A 22,276-nucleotide genomic window follows, 5' to 3' on the forward strand; every position below is an offset into this window, starting at 1 on the left:
GTTGCTGCAAGTTCCTGTACTAATGAGAGTGCCTCCTTCCCTTGGAGTCTTATGATACGTTATACAGTATTGCAGGATTCACATTTTTAGGTAAAGTGCCTTAAATGCAAATAGGTTGTACATTTATTAGCATCACAAAACAATTGCATATCTGGTTACAATTATGTGTGTGGCATACTTTGTTTGCCTGTTACTTTAGTTTTTTTTTTTTATCAAACAGTCCACCAACATTATGCCATAAAATAGTTCCAAGCATTTCTTTGGAAAATTAAATTTAAGATTATCATAGTCTCTTGCATATAACCTGTACCTTTCCCCCTGAAAAGTAGCTGGGGAAAACTGTGGAATGTGTATTATATAAGAGAATAAAGGATCCCTATAGGTCTGGAAATTTTGCGGGGGAGGGGGAAGAGCAGGGTGCAGCAGAGGCAGCATTAACTGCTGTGGCTCTGGGAGCTGTGGGAAATAACACCGGTACTGCACCTCGCTTGCTTCCCCCCCCCCCCCCCCCCTTCCTTCAGTGGGGAATCATGTCCCACTCTGCATGTGGGGTTGGTTCATGGAAGGACGAGGCCTGATCTGGCACATGACTCAAGACCCAGTGTGCCAAGTCCAGGACTGTGTGCTAGCTTTGGAGCCATGTGTACAGCTTGGGACACTAGATCTGGGACAGAGTGCAGGTTTTCAGGGTGAATGCGGTGTCAGACCTGGTGTGTCCTAGTAATTGGTTCTGGATGTGGCATGTTCTCAGGCTGAAGCACCCCAGGCCCACTGCATGGCTCCAGACCTGCTGTACTGGATTCATCTGGGGGCACTATCTCCTTGCTGCATGGGGCTAGCAGCAGGTTTGGCTCCCTAGCTGCTGCTACTCGGATACTTGATTTAGATAATTTTCTTCATGTTATCTTTTAGAAGATGGTGTGTCTTATATCTAGGGGAAAGTTATATGTAATAAAATACGGTATTTTTTTTCTTTCATTTTTTTCTTTTTAAGTCCAGTTGTTCTAAGTCAGTTCTGTTACAGAACAAAGTTTCACAATGTTTCCTAGCCCTTTCTTATGGGTTTCTACACTTCATTTTATAAAACCATTCTAAGCTGGCAATGGTTTGCTCCCAAATCTATTTTTGCATGAAAAAAATACAGACTATGAGTAATTCAGTGAGGACATATAACTGTAGTTTATGTGTTGTAACAAAATAGATAGCTTAGTATAGCATCATAAGACTATGATTTGAAAGAGAATTTTGAGAAAACAGTTTATTGATTAACACCTCTACGAATTGACAGAACTGGCCAGTCATTGCTGTTTTATGGCTGTTGACAGTAGGATTTTCTGTCAGATTTTTGTGGCAATAGAAGTATAACTCAGATAAATCTGAAGGCTGCTGGAGGCCTTACAGTTTTAGGAAATGTATTGATTCAAAGAAAAACTTCATACTGGCTGCTTTGAGTAAAGACCACCAAGCACCAGTATGAGCTACAGGCAAGGATGTGGTGGGTAATTCAAGGCCAGTGTTCGTATCCATAACTTTTTTTTTTCTTGGTAACCACAGGAGTCTTCTCAGGGCACCAGACTTTGCATGGGGGAAAATCAGTAATAGTCAGAAAGGTTCTGTATTATCTCCTACCTTCATTCGCTCAATTCACCTTGGGACTGTGTGTGTGTGTGTGTGTGTGTGTGTGTGTGTGTGTGTGTGTGTGGTATTGTTGGTATTAGTTCATCTTAACTGTACACAGCTTCATTTTTCCTACCAGTTTGGCTTTATGCCATCTTCTCCCATTTATGAGCTCTCAGACTTTTTTAAATTACTTTATCCTTCAAACTTTTTATTCTTTCTTCAATTCTTTCCTATTTCAGCACTTCACTCTGACTAGAGCCCTCCCAAAATAAGTTTTTAAACTACACGGAAGTACCTGCACTATTATCATGCGACAATAATAGATTTATAGATTGTAGAGTCGGAAGGGACCACAATGGATCATCGTGTCCGACCCCCTGCCCCTGGCAGGAAAGAGGACTGAAGTCAGATGACCCCAGCCAGGTGACTATCTAGCCTCCTCTTGAAGACCTCCAAGCTAGGTGATAGCACCACCTCTCTTAGAGGCCCACTCCAGATCCTGGCCACCCTTACTGTGAAAAATTTCTTGCTAATATCTAACCTAAATCTACTCTCAACTGGTTTACACCCTTTATTCCTAGAATCCACTCTCAACTAGTTTATACCCTTTATTCCTAGGAGAATAGTTTTCACCCGTTATTTCTCCTAATGGTAGGAGAAAAGGAAATATATGAGTAAAGCAGTGGGAACAACGATAGGTCCAAGTCTTGTTTAGTTTGTATAGATGCAAAGCTACAAAACACAAACCTTCCCTTTCACCCACATTTGCTGTTGTCTTGCTGGATTGCACCTTCTGTGGGGCCCATAATCAGGTGTTGGAAATACCTTAATAATCTTGCAAATGCCATAAAAATATGGTGGCAGCAGGTGTTAACTTTTTATGTGCAAATTTTCCTTTGCAGACTCTAAAACAGAGAGCCTGAAAGTAAAAATGAGAGAGAGAATAGGAAATTACATCCTTGTTTTTCATAATCTAAATATAGGTATTGTGTAGTTTCTTGCTAGATATAACTTTAGACTATTAATTGAAATAAGGCATTGTTTTATCAGTTTATCATTGTTTTACACATTCTTACAGTAAGTCTTCCTAACTTAGCACTGCTTTCTTTTGTATTTCAGCTGCATTATATGCCCTCTAGGTGGTGCACAGTTATTCATGGGTTTTCCAGTCTTCATTAATCCACCATTTTGTTATCAGTGACAGATAAACTTATTTTTTTTTATTAACTGTGTCCTAGCTAGCAATTGTAATTGTCTTAGATTTCAAAGACTGTACTTCATGGAGATGAATGTAAATAGCTGTTTACATTTCACTTGTCTACACTGCAGCATTAGGAAGACATCACATGATGGCAGTCTGTTTGAAAACTGGAGTTCCAAATTCAGGCAAAGGTATCTAATTAAAATTATGATTTTTAAGTTTCCCATCAGAATTTAACTTTGGTAAGGAAAGTGACTTGCTCTTCCCTCGTATTGCTTCTAGTGGTTGAATGTATCACTGCTGTGTTCATCAAATCATACGTCATAATTGTTTCTTTAATTCTTTAGTGATTTTAATTTTCTTTTGCAGGACATGCCAATGGGAATTGCTTATAATCTGTGCAAATAAGAAAAAGCTTAGACTTTGCTCACGGTTTCTAGAGAACAGAAAATTGCCTTAAGCACTGTAAAACAGTTAGACAACCTACAACGCTGTAAAATAGTTAGGCTTTAGTTAAGTTTCTGCTATGACTGCTTCTGCTTATTAGTATAATCTTGTTTTCTTTTGATCCTGCTGTATGTGTATCTAGTTCCCAGCTTCTTAAACTGTTTTTCAAGACAAGGGCTGTCTAATTTGCACAGTGCCTACCACAAGGGGCAGGGGATATGAAGGTGCTCTTGCAAAAAAAAAAAAAAAAAAGAGAGAGAGAGAATTTTAAGGTTGTCTTTTTTTTTTTTTTTAACTTTAGGATTTGTGAACTTTGCTCATCTAACTATGACACTATCATAAGGTCAGAAGTCAGTCTTAAAGTTAGTATTAAAGATGCTATTATTAGATTAAATTATGGCTGTGCATTTTACAGTAAATTTGATTTAGAAGAACACTTTCTTTTCTCTCATTTTAACAATAAATATTTACATTGTTGGCCTGATTCCCCAGCTCAGAACACACTATTTCCAGATTGTGTTCTAGCCCTTCAAAACACTTTTTATTGGTTGAACCCACAATCTTTAGCAACCCCCAAAATAACAGTTCAGCATAAATCCAATAGCTACCTTTTCCCCTGACCCTGAGGCTTTCTTGCTAAAGTATTTCTGCTTTTGGTAGTCCCATTGAGCATTAGTTCGTTCTCTTCCTCAGACTGAGCCCATTTGCTTCTGTAAAAACCCATCCAACCAAATGCATCAAAACTGCCATTCTGGCAGGTCAATGCAAGTTATCTCCTAGCTTGCAAGATGTAGTCTACAAATCCCCATTTAGTTATTTTTTTTTAAAAATCCAAAAAAAGCTCTACTATGTAAAGTTACTCTCTGAACCTACTTACTTTTATTCTTTTTCAAGAAGGATGGACCCCCCCCCCCCCCGTGTACACCCCATTCTGTGCATTAGATTTTACAGAGTATTTATATTATGTTATTGATGTTGTCTTTGTTCTCTTCCTTCAGCCTTTCATTGCCTTGTCCCTTTGCCCCTCCTTTGTATAACTTTGTAAAGTTTATAAGCTTCTTTTGGGTAAGGGGGGGTGGTCTTTGTCTGAATCAAGGGTCCTAGGACATCTAAATAATTAACCCATACAAGGTCTTCTGCAAGATTTGTGTTGGAATTTGAAAATTTGATCTGATACATGATTTCTGCATGCTGGATCATTTTAAAGTCTGTATGAGGACTGATCTTGGGTTTTGTCGTCTCCCACAAACGTTCAGCCTGGGGCACAGGACTTCTTATGTCAGCAAGCACGCTACTTTACCTTCAGACTAGTGGCAACAGCCATGGTCAGTTCCTCAGTCCTTCACACCTTGTTACCTCCGTTCTTATGCTACATTTTTATTGCTGAAAAGTGCAAGTGTCTTCCATGGGAGGAGAATCTTGTAATGCTTTATCTTAACCACTTAACAGTGTTCTTGCTGCTGACAGTACTTTATTACTATGGCTCACTGATACCATTCCTGTGAAGGAAAGGATAGTGCTTAATGGAATATACTTGTGTTGATTACACATCCTTAAAGGAGATAATTTATGTACACAGATGCTGATCCAAATGGTAACTTGACCTGTTTTACTTTTTAGGAACTTTGTGCAGAAAAGAAGGTGGAATCTTAGTGTAGTTTTAAATTTACCCAAGAGTCTACCAAAAATTAAGGAAATCTTATAATCTTTTTTGAAGAATAGCGTTGGCTGATATCTATTACTGCATAATTTCTTTAGGATGGTAGTACCCAGAGGTTCCAGTTAGGATAAGTGAACTTGTGCTGGGCACTACACAGGTATAGCAAAGAGTCCCTAGGTCAGAAGGCTTTCAGCAGTTTCTGAAACTCAGAAAGGACCTTTGTAGTAATCTAGTCTGACCTCATGTATAATGCAGGCCATAGGATTTCTCAGAGTTGATTACTGTTTGAAGCAGAGTACATTTTGGAGGAAAACATGGTTTTGTTTTAAATATTTGTAGCGATGAAGAATCTATTGCAGCCCTTCCTAAGTTGTTCCTGTGGTTAATTATCCTCATTGTTTTCTTTCCTTCTTTTTTCATTTTTTGTAAGAGTATATTGTTTTTAGTCCAACTTTTGAAAGTTGAAATTAGATGGCTTTTGTCTCCTGGACGGCCGGTTATCTTTGTCTGCTAGATAAACTAAAAGTAGCCTATTAGTGAGGGCACTTCCCTGGCTGGCAGTAGAACTGGGTTCCAGTCCTGTCTTCCAGAGTTATTTCTGTTTTTAACCAATGACCTTTTAATGCAGGAGTGCCAAAGATGTGACCAGTGCACGGAGCCCTATCATCATGGGTCAGACGGACTCTGGCATGCTGCATGCAACAGATCACCATGCTGGCCCTATGAGCCTGATTTAAGCCAGTTCTGGTTTGTGGGCTTCATGCAGCACATGTGGGGCTGGACCAGTGCTGCACATAGCATGCATGGAGCCAGTCTAAAGGCTGCTTGGCCCATGGACTGACCCCCGGCTACTCATCTGGCCCCTGGGACTGAGTGTCTTTGACATCCCTTGTTTAATGCAAAACACACGCATCCTGACAGCAGTGGTGCTCCACTTTCTGCAGCCCATCTTCTTGGGTTATAATAGCCATGTACAGGTATTTACATCTCTACTGGGAAAATTGCTGCTCTCCTAGTAGAAATGGCAGGCAAACAAGTGTTCACTGAATTCCTGCCACAGGAGATATGTCCCTTCAGGAGAAAAATCTTCTGGGTGACACCTGGAAGATCTCCCTTGTGAGAGAAATTCATTGGCAAGAGTGAAGGCTTGTGTGTTCCTCAGTCCAGTCTGGGAGGGGAGTAGTGAGACTACTGTTCCCCAGCTATTCCCCAGACTTGGCCTTGCCTGATTTGGGGAAGGGGCTGGGGTTTTTGCCTAGACTAGTCCAGGAGGGAGTGAGAACAGCAAGGCAAAGCCCTTTAATCACTATTCAGACCATGGTTCCCAGTCTGAGGATCAGGTAGCAGGGTTTGACAGGCTGCTCCCTCTGCTCTAGGCAACCAGGAGCAGATCATAGAAGCAGCTGATCCTTGCTCCCTGCCTTCTCCTCATACCAGGGTCCCCTCATTGCTCCCTCTGTGGGCAATGTTTATAGTCCACAGGGCCAGGGATTGCTGTGGGGAGAGCTCTCCCCACCCCATTCCTGATCCCACAGGCTTTAAATTACTGTGTGCATTGTTCAGCTGGGCATCAACAGGATGATTTAAAAGCTGGGGGGCTGCCTCTTGGCAACTTGCCCCTTTCCCAGGCTGGGGAGAGGACAGGCTGTCAAGTAATGGGCTCCCTGTCAGCAGTAGCCCTGGGAGCGGCCTCTTACTGCCTTCTGGCTGGAGAGCTCACCTGTGTGGAGCTCGCCCGTGGCTAGAGAGCTCATCTCTAACCAGGGGCTGGAATGTATGTATGCTTCTGCTCTGAGGCTATTTTTCTGTTGGTAAGAATTTAAGTAAAGTTCTGACTGGTAGAAATAAATGCCTGTCTGTGGCCATTGTCTTGTACATGGAACTCTTCAAAATTTCACTACTCCTACAGTCTTTGAATCACCTGTGAAATCTGTCAGTAATTGTTTTCTTGCACATGTTCAGTGTCAAAAAATATAGAATACCATAAGCCAAGGATAAGTCCCCATGAGCCCTTGTTAGAATTTGTATATCCTTTGGTAGTGATTCTCCATTACACATTTTTTGCCATCTAATGTATGCTGAATTGATTTTGACTATAGTGGTTTTTTTAGGAAAAAAAAAGTTATGCAGGACCAAATCAGGTGCCCTTTAGGAGTTTCTTACATTCAACACTATTGCATTTAACAACCAAATTTATCTAATTAAAATATCAAATTAGTATGGCAGTGTCTAGCTTCAAAAAATTTATGTTGATTGGCATTAATACTTTTAATGCAGTCTTGTATTGTTCATGCCATTATTTTACCTGTGATTGTCGGTCTGATAGGTCTGTATTTAGCTGGATTGTCCTGTTTAACCTTTTGAAATACTGGCACAAACTTTAGTTGTCTTCCTCGTGTCCCAATGTTCAGGTTTGTTAAAAATCAACACTAATGTTTCAGGGAACTCCTTAACTTGTATCAAAATTTTCAAAAACTAGACATTGTGGCAGGGCACTGTTTGTGCCTGCCACTTTAAGGGCCTGAAACAGCAGCTGGCAGGTGCCTGATTAGGGCAGCCATTTTAGATTCGGGGCTGCCCGGGATAAACAGGGCATTTTGCTGCTGGGAGGCCAGGCAAAAACATTGCCTGGCTGCAGGGCTGCTGGTGTCATCTGGAGGTAAGGGGGGAGCTGTAGGGGATGGATAGGAGACTCCTGGTCCTGGGCTTGACCTAAAACTGCGCCCTGCTGGGATTGGGTGCCGTGGTGGGGCTCCCAGTGGCGTGGGAGCCCCCAGGAAATGCCAGGCCAGTTACCACCCTGGTGAAAGGTGGGTTGGGGTGCCTTAACCCCTAGCCCCCACAACCGGATGGGTTACCCCTTTGTAGGGTGTGGAAGGTAGACCCCCAAAGAGAGAGTGGGGCCATAGACTCACACCTCTCTGTACATCCCCTGACTGGTCAATGCTGGGGCCAGGACCGAAAGGGTCGAAGGGCCAGGGGCCCACCGCAGGGAAGGCCTAAGAGCTGAGGGCCTGGGGTTCTAACTAGCCTGGCGGTGGGCCAGGGCTAGAGGAGCCAGAGGTCCCGGGGGGACCACATCCGTAAGGGGAAAGCAGTTTAGGGAGCTATACTGCCTAGGATGAAGGTGGAATAGGCTGCCTGAGGAGAGGAATCCAGGCGGGGTTCAACTAGTAGGATTCTGGGGCTTGGCGAGGGGCCGGTGATTGTAAGAACTATGGATGCCATCTGCGAGGCTTGGGCTGCAGTGTAGGGGAGGAACGGAGCTGCAGATAGCACCCTCTGGCATCGGGGCAAGAAATGGGCAGCTTCCTGCTTAATTTTCATCAATTAATTAGTTACCAACAAGGCATGGCAGGTGGTTAGGCCAGGCGCAGGCTGGTGGGCCACAGTGAAATTGGCCCAGAGCAGGCCCCCTGTTACAGTTATCTTTACTTGTTGGTTTAAACATGTCTGGCTTTAATAGCCTCTCTTTTCTATTCCAACAGTAATTCAGAAGGATGTTAAAGTTTTATAATCATAACTGCAGCATCTGGTCTTCTCCCAGAAAGAAAAATTTAGCAGCATAGGTTTAGAAAGGACACGTTGGGTCACTGACACTTGTTTCCCTGGTGTTGCCTTTTCTGCTTTATTGGTGATTTTTTTTCTTGGTTCTAGCTACTAACATGCTAATACTGTTGTTGGGATTCCTTTTGTCCTTTACAGACATGAATGGAGGTGCTTTAAATAGTGGAGCGGGGAGATGTCTACCTGCATGAACTAGGACTTTTGGGATCCTCCTGATTTCATCGGGCTTGTATGAGTTTTCATGGGAACAGAATTTTAAGGCCTGCTTCAATGCATAGAAGTTCTAGAGAAGGGATTAGCTACCTTTCAGGCTATGGGCCAGATTGACCCAGTTTGGCTTAGAGGCAGGGTCAGTGCATGGTGGACAGGCACTGGGACCCAGCAGCCACAGCTTTTCTCAGCAATTGCCCAGGAAAATGTCTGCTGCTCCTGCTTTTCTCCCACAGTGGCAGGAGAGTGTCTACTAGGGCTGTGCGAAATGGCTGCGTTTCAGTTTGGTTTTGGATTCGGCAGTTTTGGAGGACAGTGATTCATTTTGGTGTTTCGGATCACCGTCCTGTTTCGTTTCGGCCAAATCTGCTTCGGAGATTTGACTCTGCCGAATCTCCAAATCTGTTTTGAACGGGCTACAAGCTTCACACGGCCCTACTGTCCAACTGGGCAGGGTTTTGGGCCAGGGGCTGCAGGGCCTTAGCGGGTAGCAGTGGTGGTGAGGAGACTCCTTGTGCAGATCTCTGCTCCCTGTGGAGACAGGTCGCGTGGCAGGGAAGTGCTGGTCTCTGCTGTGCAATCTGGCTCTGCAGGGAGCAGAGATCTAGGGCTGCACGGGACAGGTAGTGGTGGAGAGGAGACCCCGGCACAGATCTTTGCTTCCTGTGGAGTCAAGGACCAACGCTGCCCTGCTGCATGACCTGACTCCACAGGGAGAGGAGATCTGCCCCTGGGTCTCCTCGCTGCTGCTGCCTGCCCTGTGCAGCCCCACATCACCAGGGCAGGCAGTGACAGCGAGGAGACCCCCAGTGCGGATCTCTGCTTCCTGCAGAGCTGAGTTGTGCAGCAGAGACTAGCAGGCTTGCTTGTCACTGCGCTGCTTCCCTGCCCTGCGACCCAGCATGACAGGGATCAGAGATCCACACGTGGGTCTCCTCGCCTGCACGGAGGGCAGCGGCCCTCTCCCCAGATGAGCCACCCACAGCCCTGTTCTGCTACCTACTGGGGTCCTGCTGCCCCCGGCCCCAAGCCCTGTCTGGCTGGGCAGTAGGGTTGTTCAAAGCTTGCTGCCTGTTCGAAACAGATTTGGAGGAGATTTGGCTGAAACGAAACAGGATGGTGATCTGAAACACCAAAACAAATCACTGTCCTCTGAAACGGAAGCAAAGCACAGCTGTTTCACACAGCCCTATCAGTTCCCACTCCCTTGCTAAGTCTTTGTGTAGAGTCCTCAGGAAATAGTCTTAGGGTTACCATTCCCACACCAAGAGAATTCCCTCCTGACTACACATAGGGCCCTAAAAGCTCCAATCCACCACTCCAGTACTTTTACATCCAGCATAAAATGGGTGAAACAAGAGTGAAGTCTCCTCTCCCATGGTTGATGCAGCAGGGCATAAATTCAGGATTATGCACTCCAAACAGCATGCCCCCATGTTAATAGGAGATAAACATAAAAATGAAGGGTAAAATAGTCTAAATAGCGCTGGGCGGGCAGCGGTGAGGAGACCCCTGGCACAGGTCTCTGCTCCCTGCGGAGCTGATTTGCGTGGCAGGGCAGCAGTGTATAGCCATTTCCCTGCAAGCCTGGCTCTAAAACGCTGACATTTTCTGAAACAGTTCCAAAACAATGCCTCGTTTCATTTTGGAGATATTTCTGAGCCTTCTGTTTCGATTTGGATTCGGTGTTTTGGGTGCTGAAATGGCCCAAAACGCTTTCAAAACGAAACAGCTGCTGAAATTTTGCATGCCCCTTGGAAGTGTATGTGAAGTCTGTGTTGAGGGTGGGTGCTGTTTGTGCTATGCTAGGGCATTTGAGGCAGCCCAGGGAGGCTGATTTAACTTGGACGCACCTTCAGTTCAGTATTACAAAGTGCTTTTTCATGTCCAACACAGCTTTGCAGCAGGATCCAAAAGTGACCGAAGCTGTATTAACCCTTCCTGCCAATTTCAGGTTCTAATGGTAGCAGAATTAGAATAGCCAACTCCCCAGCTCCAGATTGGAGTATCTATGTCTAAACCATCCCGTTATTTGCTTAACTTGTTCTTAAAAGTTTCCAGTATGAGTTTGCCTCAAGGTTAACCAGATGTGAGTCCTTTTACGGAACTTCTGAATGTTACAGCTGGGGCTCCAGCACCACTTGCTGACTGAAACTGCCACCTGATCCAGTTCTCTGAGCTGTTGAATTTAGTCTAAAATATCTGCACTTAACAATATGTAGTGTTTTACTTCTCTGCTTGATGTTTCTGTTTCATTTGAGTGAACTTGTTATGGGGTCATCAGAAGCTAGATGAGTTGACTCATTTAAAAATGTAGGTTTAAAAGCTGCACAAATAAAAATTTTCAAATCTTCTTTGAAAAAAAAAAGTTCTGTTCATGTAAGTTCACAAATTATTAATTCAGCCATATAAAATATGGGCGCTTGTCTTTATAGTTTTTCATGCAAGATAAATGTATTAGTATTTGCTATTTTCATTATATTCCCATCTGCTGAATATTTCAATTTATTTTTTAACTCTTCTAGAAATTGTTGGTTTTCAGCAACAAAGTGAACAGGAGGTTTTTGGAGAGAAGGTGGTATATAAATTCTAACTATACTTAAAATAAGTTCTCAGCTGCAAAGCACTCTTTTCTTTTTTGTGTTTTTTTTGGGGTTTTTTTGTTTGTGTTTCTCCTCTTGTAAATCATCTTTTCTAAGCAGGCAAATATAGAATCTGAGAATGTAAGATTTCTTTGGCTTTTCAGTCTTGGGCTGTTACACAGAATGTATAGGAAGACAAGCATGCTGATCCTAATGTCTGAGCTCTATGCTTCACTAAAATGCTTAAGCATTTATTTTCTAAAATCTCAGAGCAGTGGGAAATCCATGCTTTTAGTGCATGAAGGGAAACTCAGATAATCTAACAAATTGGCCAGAAAGGTAATGTAGGTTCTGTTTATGATATGACAGTAGTATTCTGGGTAACACTGAAGAATATGATTGGAAAGTAGAGAATTCCCTTTGGAAATGTAGTATGTCAAGCAATCATTGTTGAGATCTGGAAGGTCTTTAATTTTTGGATGCTCAAATTAGATCCCTCAAATCCCTTTATTCATTCTAATAAGATGAATGAAAACATGTATAAAACAGAATGTTACCTTTATGAATTTCAACATGAGGGAGTGTGGTGCAAGTTTTTTAGAAGCTTTAAACTATTTTAAAATGGCTTTATTAGATATTTCTGTAAAGCAAAAGCTGGTATTTGTTTTGAAATGGAATTGGTAGGGCATCTCTTACTATACTAACTGGGCAAATGAGTTAAAATTAACACAACAGGCCTAACTGTTTTTACATCAATAGAGGCACATTCTGCTGATCAATTTCTCTGGAAGCATAAATATGTTCACAGGAATACATTTTTGATTAATTATCATCTATTTGAAATATTTGACTTGTCAGTGGTGAGAAAAGTATCAATGTATGCATGTTTCCTAATTTATGTAATCTTGAAGTTAGGAAACTCATACACATGCACGCAATCCTTTTTTCCTTTGCCTCAGCCAGATTTTCCATGCTTTCTTTGGCAAAACACCTGGCCATACAAGTTTCTAGTTCTGCTTAGTCTTGGTAAACCTATGGGTGTTCCAGCATGGCACTGGGCACTTTTAATTAGCCCACATTAGGTGTCAGCATAGTTGGACCTTTAAATCCTTCACAAACATCACGGCCACTTGCCGTAAGAGTAAATTAGGGGTCAGCAGCCTATAGCTCACAAACTTGGATACCAGCAGCATTTTGGTGGCGGGTTGCACGCATGTTGGAGTCAGTGTGTGTGAAGGTGGGAGAGAAGTGGTGGCAGTGGCAGCTGGGTTAGAATCTGATCTTCTTTGGACAGAACTGCATTATTTTGGTCCCCTGCTCTGAAAAGGTTACTGACCCCTTGTGTAAATGATAGTCAGAAGTTGTCCTTGTCTTCATGGACTGTCAGTAGAGGGAGTTGAGATTCAGACCTTGCTAGTTGGCTTTGCATGTTTACTGACTGCAGAGGACTGATGGAATTGCAGACTCTGCATGCTCCCTTCCTTGAAATGGAACGTGAGGCTCTTCTGTCCCCAAAGTTGACCCCCTTCTACTCTGTCCTCTTCAACTTGTTGTCTGGAATCTTCCCAGCATCTGCATCTTTGTCCCAGTCCTAGTCTCATCCTCCTTGCCATCCTAATTTCCTTCTTCATCTGGGCCTGTTCCCCCTCCCCCCCCGCTTACTTGTCTAATCTGTCCTATATCTTCAGCAGCTACTCTTTGCCTAATCAGACTAATTCTTTCCACATTCTCTAGCTCCTTGAGGAAGCTCTTTCCTTGTCCCCCATTAATTCCTAGTTAGTTTCTGGCCAGTCTTAGATTCCCTTTGTCCTCCCACCTAGTTTTCTGATCTCGGTTTTCCCCCTGCCAACTGGGTCCTGTTTTCTTTAGTAGCTTCCAGGAATATTGCCAGATTCTGTCCCCCAGCTCCAGAGCATGGGGTTGCTAGAGCATTCCCAATAAATTTTTGATTTTGTTCATGAGCAAAGCTGTATGCTTTTCCTTATTATTTTGGAAATGGCTGAAACTTTTTGGCTGTAATTTCCTAAAATGTTTGACTGAGGGGAACACCTCTCATGGAAAGTGATTAGTTTAGTGACATTTTATAAGCAACTGAAAAAAGAATCTAATGGGAAATGTTGGGCAGACTTAGTAATAGGTAGTGATGCTTTCTCATTTTTCCTCCCCTTCCCCCCATAATTAACCTATATTTAATTATGCTTATCTAAAAGCTTGTAAGGAGTTATATTACTTTAAACTGTCCTTATTCTAAATTAAAACACATGTAGTATGTTTTCCTTGAAATGTGTGTGTTGTGATACTGTGTAACTGGAAGTAGGTAGAATTCAGGTTACGGACAGAATCCATCCTCTGAATTTTCTTCCTTTTCTTCCAATAAAATCTTAGTATTAATCAGCATTAATTTCTTGCATATTACTTTATAAGCTTTTCTTTCTGCTTGAAAACTTTTTTTTCTTCAGAGTTTAGGGCTGAGATCTGGTGGTTCTGGTGTGAATCAGAAGTTCTTGATTAATTATAAAGTAAAATAAAAAATGTTTCTTGTCGTGAAGGTATTTTACTTTGGGGAGGGATCTGTGAGCGCTCAGTTTAAGAAAGGGTTAATTTTAAAGTGTGATGGCATTAAGTTTCTACCAGAAACCTTTTGTTAGTGGATAGAATATACATGCTCCTTCCCAATATTTTCCTTATTGTTGTGCTTTGAGCTGATTGGGTGCATCTACATGAGACATTTACTGCAGTTGCCTAATTAGCTCTGCAGTAAATGTCTCAACATCTACATGTGCGGCCCTATTAGGCTGCAGGAAACTAAGTCTGCCACAGCTTAGTACTTGTAAACACAAGTATTATCTTGCTGCAGAGTGTTTTGTGTTTTTTGTGCACAACAGCGCATGTGTAGACGCTGACCTGGCTGGCTGGGGCAAGAGGGTACTTTGGTATGGGGGCTGCTTGCCGTCTAGCCTCTCACTGAAGCACCCTTGTGCTCTGGCCAGCCCCTCTGCAGCACGTTCAAATGCGGTGCCTCGGAACAATAAACTCCAGCACGATATGTGCCAGAGTTTGTTGCTGCCTATTAATATTCATGTATAGATGTGCCCGGTATCTGCTGTTGTGATATTAGATAGAAACATGGCTGATTTAAAATATTTTGCATTTTCCTTTTGTTAGAGTGCTAATAAAGGGATTTCAACAAGAAATGATCATGATTTTAAATTTTGCAGTATTTGAAAGTTAGCAGTAGTCTTCCCCCCAGTAATGTCAGCCTATGCAACCTCTGATGTAAATCTGCATGCTGACTCTTGCTTTGTTACAGACTAGTCACCGGATCCAACTGCAAAGCCTTGGCCTTCTGAGGGTGGAAACCCCTCCATAAGATTTTGCAAGTCCTCTGTAAAGTAGTTTTATGTAAGGCCTCTCTTTGTCTGCAGCTTGGAAGTATTTCTTAAACTGAATTAATGTTCAGCTGCTGTGAATGCAATATTAAGCAAGATGGGAAACCTTTTAATCTCATTTTACATTATATGGAGCAGTTAAGCAAATGCCACTTTTTTGTTTCTGTGTGACATGAGCAGCACAGCAGTCATTTAAATGTAGGCTTTCCATTCTGTAGGTATTACCGTACTCCCACTTACCAAGAAGAATGTCATTGAAAAGCTTCTTGTGCTTTCTGCAAATTGCATTAATCGGAACATTTCAGGAATGAAACTTTAGGGATATTTAACTTGCCAGATATACAGTGTCCTTACATCTGTTTCTCATATTGTCTTAGGTGCTTCATGCTTATTTCACTCAAGGGTTTCATTCAGTATTATGTAACATTGGTTCCTCTGTAGGTGTGTGTCTTCTATCCAAACAGTTTAATTGGTTTGTTTGCTATGCTTTTCTTTTGAAAATTGCCTCTGCAAATTCATGTCGTACGAATATGCATGATGCTGGCCTGTGGGGAAGCAGTTTCACCTGGGAAATAGAATGGTATGAATGCTCACTTGCAGATCTAGAAGCTTGGTTCAGTGCTTAAAAGACGTAGCTCCAACCATTGTTCACTTCCTTTTTTGTATCTAGCTGTTTTGATTCAGTAATTTGAGGCCTTCATGCTCTTGCATTTGACCTGATGCAGGGGTTGTTATAAATTGGACAGCTTTTCATACTAAATTATTTTCTCTAGACTTACACCATTCTGTTGGACACAGTCAAGGTGAAGCTGTGGGCTTTTACAGAACTACTCTGTGATCTTGTTCATGCTCAAGATTGCAGTTTGTTTAGTAACTTCAGATTCTCCATTTTAGATACTATTCTGTTTGTGAAAATTGAGGTGAGCTGGGTAAAAACACCTTGTCTCCAAGAAAACAAAAATGTTGGTGTCTTGAGTATCCCTGGTCTCTGAGGAGAATGTTGCTTGCCAAAATGTACCATGTTCCTCCCACACTTGTTTCATAAAGGCATTTATACTTTTAATCTGGTACTACCCTCATAGAATTAGTCTTCCTTGGCTTTGGCACCAAAAATTCCTGCTAGTTCTAGGAGACATATGGAGTGAAATATCATCAACCCTAAGACTTTGGATCCTCTTGGTCTGAGGTTTCTAGCTGCTTAAAGTCAGAGGAGAGTGTTTGAGACAGGGAGAGAGCATGTCCAACTCTTCCCTGAATGCTCCACCTGTCTAAATCGGGGGTGCTCAACCTGGTCCGTGGGTCAGATGTGGCCCATGGAGCCTTGTGGTCTGCAGGGCTCCCACTGGGTTGGGAAATTTGGTTGTGGAGGAGCAAGGGCCATTAATATGGCCATCCTCCCCCACATCAAATTCCCAACTGCCAAGCCCCACATGGCTGGTTGTTGCTGGGCTATGTCCCCTTTCCCCTGAGGGGCTAGGCTGTGCTCTCTCCCTTTCCTTCTGGATTGAGGCTGGGTCAGGCCGGGTCATTCCCCTTCTCCTTTCTCTTGTGGTTGGGGCTAGGCCATACCCCCTTCTTCTCTCCCCACTGCCCCATGAGGCTTGGTTGGGACCAGGCCATACCCCGTCCCCTGTGGGGTTGGGTTGAAGCTGGGCTCCCCTCCCCCCCCACCTGTCTGCATAGCTGGATGGTACTAACCACACCCACCCTGGCTGCTGGATCAGGGCCACTAGTCAGATCCAGTCTGTGGACAAACAGTGGGGAGGGGGGGTGGAGAAAGAGGTTGAGTGCCACTGGTCTAAATGTTGATGTAGGTACTAGGGGTGCACCAATAAAGATATTTTTGGATTGATACCAGTGGCTGATTATTAACAAGCCATATCAGCTGTTATCAGTCTGATTGCCAATATGCAGCATGGCGGCTTGGAGAGCAGCATCTGGCTGGTAAGTCTTTTTGGGGATAAGGGGCAGGGGAGGGAAGAGGCGTGGGGTGGCGCAGATCGAAGCCCACACAGTGAGGGAGGAGGGGGGCTCGGGCTGGTGCTGCCCAGCTGGGCCAGGACGTGGGGCAGAGCCATGAGTAGCTTTTCCTGGGGATGGTGGGCTCCCGCTGCTGTGCCCACCCCCAGGACAGGCATGGGGGCCATGTGTCCCCTGCATCTGTGCGCGGGGTGAGGGTAGACTGCAGCTGGAGTTGGAGGTGGTGCCAGGTTCTTCCTGGCCGGGGGCCTGGACTAGGGCTGTAATCGGTGGATGGTGGCACTGGGTGTGGGGGCTACCGTAGCCCTGCTCCCAGCACCGCTGCCTTGAGTGTAGCCCTCTCCCAGCCCCCCTGCCGGGAAGAGCCTGACACCACCCCTGGCTCCAGCCTGCAGTGGCAGCTCACCCTCACCCTGTGCACGGATTGGGGAGGCACATGTCCAGATCTGGTAGGCATGTGCCCCCCATGCCTCCCCTGGTGGGGTGTGCAGCAACAGGAGTCTACCCTCTCTCCCCGTCCCCTACCCACCCCAGCCCTTTCCTCGCTGCAGGGACCTTGATTTTCCTTGCTTCCCCCCCCACCCCAAGCAAACTTACCAGCTGGATGCTGCTCTTTAAGTTGCCAGGCTGGCTGCATGCATGCTGTCTGTGGCTGCATGCATGCTGTCTGTGGCTGCATGCATGCTGTCTGTGGCTGCATGCATCCATGTGGCATTTATCCGCAATGTTATCAGCCAAAAAAGCCAATTGCCAATAATGTCAATTTTCCTTTTATCATTGCTGATATGATATGGACCGATGTATCGATGTACCTCTAGTAGGGACCTCAGTTTTTGTAATCTGAAACTAGTCTTCTCAGATGTAGAGGGGGTTGAGATTGTTGTAGTAATCCTTTTGATGACTTTTTGTTCTTAGGCATCATTATTCTTTTCTTGCTTGCTGTTTGAAAACCTGCTTTCTCTTTTTTCCTTTTCCATGGTCCCACACACACACATCCTGAGAAGTGTTAACTCACCCTTCTGTTAAGGGGGCCTGTCTTCAGGTTGATTGTGGGTACATAGCTGTTCTTTATGATAACTACCCATTGCTCTCCTGCATCGCCCTGTATGTGTCAGCTAGGAAAATTCTGAGAGCAAGATTGGAGGAATGCCCCTTCATTTTAAGGGACCAAAAAAGTGAGCGATGGGAACATAGATCCTGCTCTTAGATACCATGGCAATATGTGGCCATATAAAAACAACTAAAAGTAGTTTTGAGCCTGATTCCTATATGATTGCTGTCTTGACATCATGTAATATTTGTACCAGTTTTTAATACATTGTGGTGAGTCATTTTCATAATGAAACTTCATTGCCTACTGATGTAATGTCCTGGCAGTTGAGTAATGCAGTGTTCATCTTGTGCTCTGATACTTAATTTGACTGAAGAACCAGACAACCATTTACAGTTCACTTTTGCTGTTATATTGAATTCAAATCATTATAAATGGTGTTACAGAATTGACATGCCGCTTAAGTAAACTGCATATAAGAGAGGATATTTTTCATACAGTAGCTTCTTTTCTTTTTCCCCCCCCCCCCCTTAGGTTAAGGGAAGTTTCAGAGAAGCTGAACAAATACAATTTAAACAGGTAAGACACACTGGACATTGCTATAAAACCATCCAGAAAAAGAAATGCATTTTTTCTGGCAGTGATGAGGAGCAGTATATTGCATTGTAGGTATGAATTTTTAATACTAATATTAACTTTCTCAGAAATCAACCTACCTGTGTTTTCCTTGCTTTGAGGCAGGAAGTGCTAGCTGCTGTTATTAAGTACCCACTTCATAAAATAACTTGAATTTTGAAGTAGAAGCCCCATTATTTATTGTTGACTGAAATAAAGTAATATTCCTCTATCACCGTCTTAGGTTTTGTTCTGCAATTTCTGTATTTAATAACTGAAAATACATCATAGTTGCTTCAACTAATGTACATTTTTAGTTATTCTTGAATATTTTATATCAGTAACCATCATTGCACGTTGCTCCTTCCATATGCCACTTGTTTTTTAATTTATTTTTTCAAATTTTAAAAGTTTAAAAAATGTTATACATGTTCACTTTTTGTTTTCAGCCACCCCCCTTTGAATGTATTGGAACAGGCTACTATTAAACAGTGTGTGGTGGGACCAAATCATGCTGCATTTCTTCTTGAGGTAAATTACTCAACAATCTGTTCAGATAACCATTTTTTTTAACTGTATTTCAAACTTGTTAACATTGATTGATGAACATTTTTCAACTAAAGACCTGATTTTTTTTTTTTTCTCTAATTTTGTCTTTCATTTCAATTTTGGACACTTGGCTTTCTTGTTTTAAATGTAGGATGGTAGAGTCTGCAGGATTGGTTTTTCAGTTCAGCCAGACAGACTGGAATTGGGTAAACCTGATAATAATGATGGGTAAGATTTTTTTTTTTTTCATTTTATATTAAGCATATATTTTTAACTGGATAAATCTGGGTTTTTAAAATAGGCTTGTCTCTGAAATCCATCTTCAAAATTTAAAAAACTAGTGAAAGAGTAGGGATTGGTTTAGGTGTTCTTAGTGCTTGTGGTAATGTAGTCAAACAGTTCAATTTATTTTTGTGTTGAAAGAAATTATGATAAAAACAAAATGGAATCTCTTTAACGTAAAACAATATGGAATCTCTTTAACTTAACCAAATGAACATCCTGAAAGGAACTGGCTTAAATGCTTAAGCCCCGTATTGCATCTACTCTGACAGTGGTCCCAAATGGAAGGGCTTAACTTTCCAGATCTTCATAATCTTCAGCCCAGGTAAGTCCTTGTTGATAGGACTACTATCAAAATAGCTAATTTCTGGGCTTAAAACAGTTCTATGTTTAATATAAAAATTGCAAGCTGTTGGCTTAGGTTTACAGGCACTTGACAATTACAGTCTATACGTAGACTTAACATTTAGTGCAGAGGCTACCTCAAATCAGTAATTAGAATAATACATATTTGCAATTATTCATGTCAGCGATTTTAACAGCATAAGATTTGTTAGGTGTGCTTTCCGTTTTTCAGCATACATCTTACTATCTTGCAGTTAGATTAGTTTGCAATATTCCCCAAGGGTGTTGCTTAAGCTGGTATGTTACCAGACTAAGTCCCTGAGAATTTAGACCTGGGATTCCAGGTTTTGTTCTTAACCCATTTGGGATTGTTTTGTGACTGATTTACCATCTTTTACTTTCAGTTCAAAGTTGAGCAGTGGCTCAGGGGCAGGAAGGACATCCAGGCCAGGCAGGACTAGTGACTCCCCATGGTTTCTGTCTGGTTCTGAAACTCTGGGCAGACTGGCAGGCAACACCCTTGGGTAAGTTTTGATAGGACTGAGGCTGCAATCTGTTTGTACCATATTTGAGTATGTGTGCATACACATATATAAATCGTATACAATATGTTTGAAAAAAGTATAAATGCAGCAGTTTGTTTAGCTAGGGCACAACAAAAAAGTATTGGTTGATTTAAAGCAACGGATTTACAAGCAACCAACCAGAGCCTAGGATTTGAAGATATTCTGTATTCAAAACTTAACCACTTCAAAACATAAAAACAAAACATACATGTTTCAGCTGTTTGTTCTTTTAAAAAAAAAAATTCAAATTTTGAATTTTGACAAGAACCTTTTTAGAGGGACACTGTCAATTTAAACACCACTCATCCACTGGAAAACCAAGGCTTCTAGTGTTGAAGTTTAATTTTAAAAGGAAAGAGATTACAGGGTTGTATGTTTGGTAGCTTTCTGTACATAGTCAGTTTTATTGCTTTATTCCATATAATCCATTGGTAAGTTTTCTGTTAGTCTGATTCTTTTCTTTTATGCAATAAGAAGAAAGAAACATTTAAAATATAGGAAATTGTGTCTGCAAATCCATGGAAATTGGAAAGAGGACTTGGAGGTGTAGTACATAAAATGAGTTATAATTTTGGGGACTGAGGTGGCATGAGTGCAAAGTTGACAGCCCAGAAGCTGCAAGTTTGAGGCCATAGCAGAAGTGCTTATGGCGTAGCCCTGTCGCATTCTAGCAAATCTGCAAATATTGCTAAGTACCTTGTCACAAGGACATGAAAAAGGAAAGGAAGTTCTAATTCTTTTATAGTTGAACACATTTCAAATTGATGGTGTCCCTTTAACACAAGTTAGATGCATATATCCATGTGTGTTAGTCATCACTGTTTAATTGCAGTGGTCTCTGCATTGCATACTTCAGTAAGGCATGTTGAACAGTGCTACATGTTTTTATTGACTATATCAGTGAAGATTATGAAATTCTGTGCTCTATGTGTGTGGAAACTTGCAGCATGCCTGAACAGAGAAGAGGCATTGGCTTTTATCCAAGGTGTCAAAGTGGTATTTGTCCCTTATGCTGAAGAGAAAAACTAATTTATAGGCAATGTTATATGTGATAGTGACAGATTTACATTGCTGTAATTTTTTTTTCTGGGGTTGGTTTTAAGCCAATCTGGGCAAGCATGTAAGAACTTAGTCTTGACACAGTTCCGTTCACATTTAAGGCATGCAGCTTCTTAGTCTTGACACAGTTCCGTTCACATTTAAGGCATGCAGCTTCTTACCCGGATCATGGGATCTGGAGTCCATTTTTATATTGTATTTTATTGTGTACAGTCAGTATGCTTGATGTTGTAAGAATTAGAGAAATCTGATGCTAAGGCAGGTGTTGGAAATGTTTTTGAGCCGAGTGCTAAAACCCCCCACAACCTGGACTTGGAAGATGTTGCTGTCAGGGGTAGACAGCGGGGGAGCCGCGAGGGGTACTATCCTTCTTGTGGTAGCACTGCCCTGGCCACTTTTCTGCTGTACACCCCTAGGCATGTGTGTAGCTGCTGGCAGCTATGGATCCGGGCTGGGGCTCTGGACCTCAGTGCAGTTGTCTGCAGCCTGGGCTCTGTGGTGACGGCAGCTGCTGCTGCTTCTCTCCCTCTTAGACCATCCCCTTGCTGCCCTGGCCAGGGCTGTCTGGAGTTGGGTGTCCATGGCCCCCCATCAGCCTCTTGCTGACCCACAGCCCTGTTCAGCTACACAACATGTCTGCTGCTCTCACCACTTGTTCTGGGCGCTCAGCTCTGAGCACACTGCTCCCCTCCATGAGCCAGTGAGGGGGTTGGAGGTTCCTTCTATCTCGAGTGAGGGGAACAATAACTGTCCCAGGACTGGGTAGGTTGGGATCTGTCTATTTCGGGTCAGCTGGAGATAACTATTAACCGCTCCCCATCCTCCCTCCCCCCTGTCTTCCCTCTGCCAGACAGAGGCTCTTGGAAGATCGGAGGTAACTGATTAAAAAGGAATTAGCAAATGAATAATTTGCCGTGAGAGTAGGAAAGAGAGCCCATGGCTCCTTAAGAGGGAAGCACAGCACAGCACTGGAGAGATTTTGGGCTTCTGTGTCTCCAGTAGTTGCTCTTAGGGCAGGCTGCTGAGGACTCAGGAAAGGCTGTTGGCAGGCTGGGGTAGTGCTGCCCTGGGCCCCTTTCCCACCGTGTGCTCTGAGGTACATATGCAGCTGCCATTGGCCCCAGAGCTTGGCTGGGGCTCCAGACTGCTGCCT

The 22,276-nt window shown here is 42.9% G+C and overlaps 1 protein-coding gene across 1 annotated transcript in view; it reads left to right on the forward strand.

The window, feature by feature from the left end:
- The window catches only part of UBR5 (ubiquitin protein ligase E3 component n-recognin 5), a 149,398-nt gene that overhangs the window by 8,706 nt on the left and 118,416 nt on the right, over positions 1–22,276 (forward strand). Inside the window, exons 2-5 of the mRNA XM_059723832.1 lie at positions 18,242–18,286; positions 18,772–18,853; positions 19,023–19,099; positions 19,903–20,022. Coding sequence (XP_059579815.1) covers positions 18,242–18,286; positions 18,772–18,853; positions 19,023–19,099; positions 19,903–20,022 — 324 coding nt within the window. The remainder of the gene's footprint in view (positions 1–18,241; positions 18,287–18,771; positions 18,854–19,022; positions 19,100–19,902; positions 20,023–22,276) is intronic.

The sequence above is a fragment of the Alligator mississippiensis genome, chromosome 3 (assembly GCF_030867095.1).
Source record: "Alligator mississippiensis isolate rAllMis1 chromosome 3, rAllMis1, whole genome shotgun sequence".
NCBI lineage: Eukaryota > Metazoa > Chordata > Crocodylia > Alligatoridae > Alligator > Alligator mississippiensis.